This window comes from Helicoverpa zea, unplaced genomic scaffold (assembly GCF_022581195.2).
Source record: "Helicoverpa zea isolate HzStark_Cry1AcR unplaced genomic scaffold, ilHelZeax1.1 pri_000069Farrow_1_scaff_2_deb, whole genome shotgun sequence".
NCBI classification, from domain to species: Eukaryota; Metazoa; Arthropoda; class Insecta; order Lepidoptera; family Noctuidae; genus Helicoverpa; species Helicoverpa zea.
Genome location: NW_025899713.1, coordinates 105,122 through 112,562, shown reverse-complemented (window position 1 = coordinate 112,562; position 7,441 = coordinate 105,122). Strand labels below are relative to the sequence as shown.

The 7,441-nt window shown below is 38.0% G+C and overlaps 1 protein-coding gene across 2 annotated transcripts; it reads right to left on the bottom strand.

Moving 5' to 3' along the window:
* Positions 1-2,522: 2,522 nt before the first annotated feature.
* LOC124645567 lies at positions 2,523-7,223 on the bottom strand. Of its 2 annotated transcripts, XM_047185373.1 has the most exons (3): positions 7,149-7,223; positions 5,530-6,529; positions 2,523-3,718 (listed from the first exon to the last, which is right to left on the bottom strand). In XM_047185373.1, the coding sequence occupies exons 1-2, from the start codon at positions 7,153-7,155 to the stop codon at positions 5,550-5,552; spliced, it is 987 nt and encodes a 328-aa protein (XP_047041329.1). In that variant the 5' UTR covers positions 7,156-7,223; the 3' UTR covers positions 2,523-3,718; positions 5,530-5,549. The 2 variants fall into 2 exon arrangements, with proteins under 2 accessions (XP_047041329.1, XP_047041328.1); XM_047185372.1 differs by lacking the exon at positions 5,530-6,529 and having other exon boundaries at positions 7,149-7,222.
* Positions 7,224-7,441: the final 218 nt, after the last annotated feature.

Here is a 7,441-nt window from a genome sequence, read left to right as displayed (position 1 = left end):
TTGTTTATAGTTACTTAATAGTTCTAAAGTAGAGTAGCGTGAAATGCAATACTATTTCAAAACATAAAATGTACTCTAGGAACAAAGTTTAAGAAATGCGACGCGACGCGTACCGGAGTTGGTATTTGCTACGACAGAGTAACTGGCGTAGCATCAGCTACGTCGTAGCAACAATGAAATCTTTTATTCTTTGCATTATTCTAGAAACAAAGGAAGATTTTTTTAAATGTCTTCATAGCGAAAATGCGCCGGAGATTCTTCAGTATCTATTTGATAATAATTCCATTAGGAAAACAGATCATTGAGAAAATTATGCAAAATCACCCAACTCTGTTTCAAATCGCTATTAATACCCGTGAGAAAAAGATGACTGGCGCGACTGCCCCCGGCCCGGCTCATACAACCGCCGTACCTTTTTCAGAAACATCATTTAAAAGCATTCAATGGCTCCGTAGAGAGATCGGAATCATATCAGAGCAAATATTTTACCGCTTTTAATGACAGAATGAACATCAGAAAATATGGGAATTATGAAGCTATTTTTGTACCCGAATAAAATTCCCTAGAGTCAGTCTGTTTGTCACAGCTTTATGTTTATTTCAAGCTATGCGGGCACACAGGGGATTTTGTTTATTGAAAAAGAAACATCTGTTTTTCACGTGCTTCATGTAGCTACATAAGCAATGTTTGCGGACTGCTTCAGTACATTTTTATTTTATAACGTTCGTCCGTTTCCAGCAGTTGCTAAATTACAGTTGTTTGCAAAAATAGTGTTTGTAAGCCGGGCCTTTGTTCCCGTGCCTAACAATGGATATTGTCATGTATTTACCTCTCATAAATAACAGGCTAACACAGTGACGGTTACAGCAGTTTCGCCCCAGTGGACAATGTGCCTTACGCAAGTTAATGCTTTGTGCCAAACTGTGAGTACCAACAGTCTCCAGGATATTCATAATTAAATTCTAGTTAGGAAGTAGGGACGCCTGTGGCACAGAGTAGCTTTTCAGAAATGGAATTTAACAATTCACACGAAGTTCCAACTAGAGACGGAGAAACTATAACTTGGAATAATAGCATGTGTATAATAGGTTGGGTTGAGTGTTACAGTTTGTCTATGGTCGCCTTTGTTTGATGGAGGGGGTATCGGAGGCTGCTGCTCGCTACTCAGTCGCTAAGCCATTTGTACTTCACACTATTGTCGCAAAGTTATTCCATCTCGGTTTCATGAATATCACACAATTTGACAAGATTCCTGATGACTTTAAAATCATACTCGCTAGCTTAATCTCAGAAGTAGACTGTGCAATTCGCAACTTTACTTGATCAATATTAAGGTAATTGTGAAAAGATGTTTCCATTAACGTAATATTATAGAGTCAATAGATTGGGAAGCCAACAAAGTCAGATAAAAATAACCCACCCAAAACAAAAATGTGAAAGACTGCCAAGTTCGATAATATGGGAATGCTTCGCCTATAAAAGAAGTGAGATCTGAATAAGTACCAAGTTCTATACACATAACTCAGTTAAAAATAGTTACTTTTTAATGATGTTACTTGGCAAGTTTTCATACACCTTGTTATAAACCTACTAAACGCAATTAATCAAGTATTTAATTTTCTATTAAAACTTGCCAAGTAACATCATTAAAAAGCAACTATTTTTAACTGAGGTATGTGTATGAAACTTGGTACTTATTCAGATCTCACTTCTTTTATAGGCGAAGCATTCCCATATTATCGAACTTGGCAGTCTTTCACATTTTTGTTTTGGGTGGGATTTCATTTATTTTTGTAAGGTTGTTTATTTTATTTTTTTCTTATGATGAAGTTAGTTAAAGAAATGTCTCATTTATACTATCTTTTAGATTTTTAATATGCACTATGTTTCTTACAAAGAAATGAACTAGATTAACTAAATGGACTAGATTTACCAACTGACTGACATGACATGTTATCATATATTATGTTCGTGGATCAAAGTTACACATTCGTTATTTTCGAAAGTGATTCACACTTGGCCTGTTTCAGATTTTTACTTTACTTTGACTAAATACAAACCTTTGTACCATTCGAAGATATATTATATAATTAAGAATCAAACGAACTTACCTGGTGAAGTTTGATTCCAATTATGCGAGGGTCTCAACCGAAGACGATTACATTTTACTTGCAGCATTACATGATATGATGCTATCTTCGTCACACCTTTAAAGCTATAATATCTAAAAAAAAGAAACCTGTATCTTCTGTCTCACTCCCCCCTACTCCCGAGTGCGCGCGCCACTGCTTGTCATTATTTAGAGTACTTTTTGTGTTATTGCAAATATTTATTTTTTATTTTTCTGGGTAGGGTGGGATGGGATGTAATCGTCTTCGGTTGAGACCCTCGCATAATTGGAATCAAACTTCACCAGGTAAGTTCGTTTGATTCTTAATTATCCTTCGGGTCTCAACCGAAGACGATTACATTTTACTTGCAGATGTTTAGAGCAACGTAAATCAAAAAAAAAAAATAAAAAATACGTTAGAAAATTAGGAAAATTTTAATTGAAGAACAAAATTGCTAGATTTTGTACAGCTTAATCATATAACATAAGAACATTTATTACCAGACAATATACATTTATCGTTTTCTTAACATAATTTGTTAATAAAATAAATGCAATTGATACTGCAGTTACGAGCTATATTATCACAATTATTTACGTGCCGAATAAGGCATTTACAAAATCATTATTATTACTGTTAGCAGTATCCCTACGGTAGTATTTAAAAAATACGTTGGAGGTATTACTCCAACCCGCGGCCTTGCGGACCACCTCTAGATTAACTCCAGATCGGTAAGCGGCAGATGTGGAAGCCGAGCGGGTACTGTGAGCTCCAAATACGGAAATATCTATGCCGCTTGCCTGCAACACTGTTTTAACCCAGCGTGCTAACGTCTGAGAACAAACTTTTTTATGAGGTCTACGCACTCCAATAAACAAGTGTTCCTCAGGCAAATTATGCCGCAAATCTCTGGTCTTTTCAATATATGTTTCAACTGCCAGAGCCGGACAAATACTGGGGTTTGTGCGAATAAAGGGCAATCTGATGAGTGGTTGGCAAGCCCCGGGCTTTGAAGTTTTAATTAAATCGCTAATTTTAATCACAATTTCATTGTCATGTTTTGATATATTTTTTAATTTTATAAGACTAATAGTTTGCATCCTTTGCGCAGATGCAATTGCTAAAAGAGAACAAGTTTTGTGTGATAAATCAACTAAATCAATATTATCATAGGGATACATTGTTGAAAGATAGTTCAGCACTATATTTGTGTCCCACGTAGTACTATATTTTGGAGTTGGAGGAGCTAGCCTATACACGCCCTTGAGGAAACGATTGACACAGTCATTAACCGTAACATGAGTGCCTAATATAATTGATAAAGCAGACCTGTGTGTATTTAAACTACTATAGCTCGCACCTTCTTCAAATTTTAATGTTAAAAAGGACAAAACTTTGGAACTATCAGCTTCGAAAATATCCAAATTTTTGTCTTTACAATATATCCACCAAGATTTAAAAGAACTACTATATTGATTTAAAGTACTAGCTGCAAAGGAAGCTATCATTATGTCTAAGGACGCTGGTGGAACGCCGCGCTTAATCATTGATTGCCTGACAATCTGGCTGCCACCAGGATAAGACTCGTATGGAGTGGATGGTGAATTCTGAAAGGAGAAAGTAGTAAGAATTTATCTGGTCCGAAGTACATTTTTTCGGATACAACAAGCCTGGACCATAAAGGGTACCAAGGCTGGGATGGCCAATAAGGTACCACAACGATACCTATTGCTTTTTCCGTTATAATTTTTTCGAGCACTCTTGTGATCAAGCAAAACGGGGGGAATGCGTAAAAGTTTATATTTTTCCAACAAATTGTGAATGCGTCTACAACCTCAGAATAAGGGTCAAGTTTCCACGACGCGTATCTTCTACATTTATAATTTTGAGCACTAGCAAAGAGATCAAATTCTGGTTCTCCTAAGGACTTGATAATTTGCGAAAAGACATAATCTGAAACTTCCCATTCCGTATCGATATTGATTCGCCGAGATTCTCGATCTGCTAAAATATTATCAGACGACTTGACATAAGATGCAAATACGAAGATCCTTTTTGACTCACACCATTGCCATATCTTTCGTGCAAGATCATTTAAATGTGGGTATTGAATGCCCCCCATTCGATTTATGTATGAAATGGCCGTTGTGTTGTCAATTCGTAATAAAATATTGCATTCTTGTAAGTTAGTAGTAAATATTTTTAGCCCATAAAATGCGGCTTGTAACTCCTTTTCATTTATGTGAAGGGCCAATTCGTTTGATGACCAGTTGCCATTAGCACATTGATTGCCGCATGCCGCACCCCAGCCAGTACTTGAGGCGTCAGTGAAAATTTCCAATAAATAATAGTCATTTTTACGAATAGGTGAAAAAGAAGTCATAATTTTATTTGTCCACCATAAAAGATCATGTTTAAGGCTTTCCTCTAATTTCATAAGTTTGTTATAGTTGTCTGTATAATCTAACGCCAAGAATTTTTCTCTTTCAAACAATTTAGTGTACATCCAGCCGTAACTGACAGCTGGGCATGCGGCAGTCAAAAGTCCTATGAATTCGGCAAAAAACCTAATGGTACATCTAGTTTTACCTAAGATCTCCGATGCTCGATTTTTTATCCGAATTTTCTTCTCGTCTGGTAATTTAATAGTCATGTCCGTGGTGTTAAAGATAAAACCTAAGAATTTACAAGTCTGAGTAGGTACCATGACACTTTTCTTAATATTGATGATGAACCCTAAAGATTCCAGAAGAGCACATGTATTGCTGACGTTTTTTAAGCAGTCAGAGTACGAGCTGGCCAGGCATAAAAAGTCATCAAGATAATTGACTGATAGAAAACCAGATAAACGTAGGTATTCTAAGACGGGCTTGAGAATTTTTGTGAAAACCAACGGTGCTGTGCAAAGGCCGAACGGAAGGACGTTAAATTCGTATAATTGTGACTTCCATCGAAATCGTAACTTTTTTCTGTCAGGTTTATTTATTCTAATCAAAAAATATGCATCTTTAATATCTATTGTAGCCATGAAATCATTTCGATTCAATAGTCTGAGTGCCGTCCGGTAATCCTCCATTTTAAAATGATCAGTTTTAATAAATTTATTAAGTTCTTTTAAATTCAATATGAAACGATGAGTTCCGTTCGGCTTAGGCACTGTGAAAATTGGCGATACAAACTGGTTTTCACAAAACTCGCAAGGTGATATGAACTCAGCACTTAGTAGTTGAGAAACACATTGATCAATTATTTTAATTTGTGATTGCGAGTTACATGCATTATTTTGTGGCTCCGATGTTTGTGAGGGTTCTACAATGAAGGGTATTTTATACCCCTGAATCCAACTCAAAATGATCTGATCTTTAGTAATGTCATGCCATTTATCATAAAAATATGATAAGCGGCCTGCAACAGGTACCTGTCTGACGTCCTCTTCGTCTATCGTCTCCGCGTCTGGTGCCGCGCGTTGCTGGTGGGGCGGCGGACTCGCGGCGCCTCCTGTCGGCGGTCCCTCGGTGGTCGACGCGGTGCTGGGGTCGGCCGCGGCTGGACCGCTGCTGCTACGTGCGGCGGCGCCCCCCTCGAGTTTAAAGCACCCCTAGTTTGTGTTGCTGACAGGGTCCTATACTGAGGACGCTGAATTTTTTGTTTAATTTCAGAACCAGTCTTGTTTATGGCTTTCGAGGTCTTAATATGTTCTGATAATGCAGATCCAAACAGATGCTCATCGATGTTTGTATTTTTGACGGTATCTTTAATGCTTCTATTGAGAGTACTAAGCGCTGCATAACGCCGAGATAGCGACTCTTTATAATGGCTATCACATACGAGCCGACCGGCATCGCTGAGGGATTTAATAATATCCTGAGGTACTGTATTATTAGATGACAAGGCCCAATTCAAAGCTCGTCCTATAGCTGCAAGACTATTAGCAAGTTGATTTTGTTTGCTTTGACTGTATAGATCTTTCTTAATATTAACATCTGACAGAGCTGCCTTGATTTCTAAATTTAATTTATGAGCTTTCATGTTGGGACAATTTTCTGGTGGTAAGTAGCATTTCATTAGCTCCATTTGTGTTTCCTTAGATAACCCGTTGACTAATATATGCGTCCACCTTGACGCAATGTCTTTATGAAGACTATCTCCATAATTTTTTTGATTGGTAGGGTCCTCGCCTAGTAGTTGTAGAATATCTGGATCTAATGTAAATATATTCTCATCTACCGTCGGTGATGCTTGGGCTTCTTCTGCAATCGTTATCGACTGGCCAGCCTGCGCAGGTGCTACCGATTCTGCTGTAGGCACAGTAGGTGGTGCCGTCACTGAAACCAGTGTAGACGGTCCGGCGATTGGTTCTGCTGGGTCCGACGGAGAATCATCGTGGATGTTTATGACCTCATTTGCGGTATCTTCTCCTAAGGGGAAGCAATACAATAAACGAAATCAGATCTCAGACAATCAGATTAATGCAAATGCTGGGTTAACGTGGAAATACACCCTCGACACCGCTTTGCGTGGGAGTGATGCCTCAACATGCTATAGGTACATGGAGATGATGCCTCAACACGTTTTACGTGGAGAAATTGCCTCAACACGATTTACGTGGAGAAAGAAAAAACACCTCAACACGATTTACGTGGAGAAAAAGAAGAAACACCTCAACACGATTTACGTGGAGAAATAAAAGCCTCGACACAATTTATGTGGAGAAGTAGCCTCAACACGAATGTGGAGAGAACACGAACAAGTCTCGACACGATGTACGCGGAGAAAAAACTAATACACAGTTTTCACAGTGATAGTACTTACACGATTTACGTGAAGTAAATATTTCCTCATCATGGTGCACATGGAGCTACCAGTGGGTACTTATGATTATTTATCATTATGTAGGAATGGCTAACTACGACGATCAAATTGCTCACAAAATTAAATATTACAATTTGTGGGTACTTGGTAATCACTAAATTATATTTGCATGAAAACTGACCAAATTTATAAGTATTATGCACTTGTAATAAGGTTTTTATTTACCTGGCATATCCGCGTATTGTTCATATTCATCATAATAACGAACCGCGTGGTCGCTTTCTTCCGATGATGATAAACGCTGTCTATTCCTTAATTTTGATTCCAACTTCTTAACTTTCCGCAAAATACTATTATAATCACTATCTCTCGACCTTGACCGCTTTCTTTTTCCCATTTTTCAAATTACTGAAAGCCGTTACGAAAGTAGGTGTGATTCCGATAACACAAAAACACGTAATGACAAGCAGTGGCGCGCGCACTCGGGAGTAGGGGGGAGTGAGACAGAAGATACAGGT

Bases quoted from the DNA above. Each gene is read 5' to 3' on its own strand.
- LOC124645567 (XM_047185372.1), bottom strand. From the start codon at position 7,181: ATGATGAATATGAACAATACGCGGATATGCCAG. The intron at 3,719-7,148 runs GTAAATAAAAAC...TTCTCCTTTCAG, and splicing joins ACAATACGCGGATATGCCAG to AATTCACCATCCACTCCATA.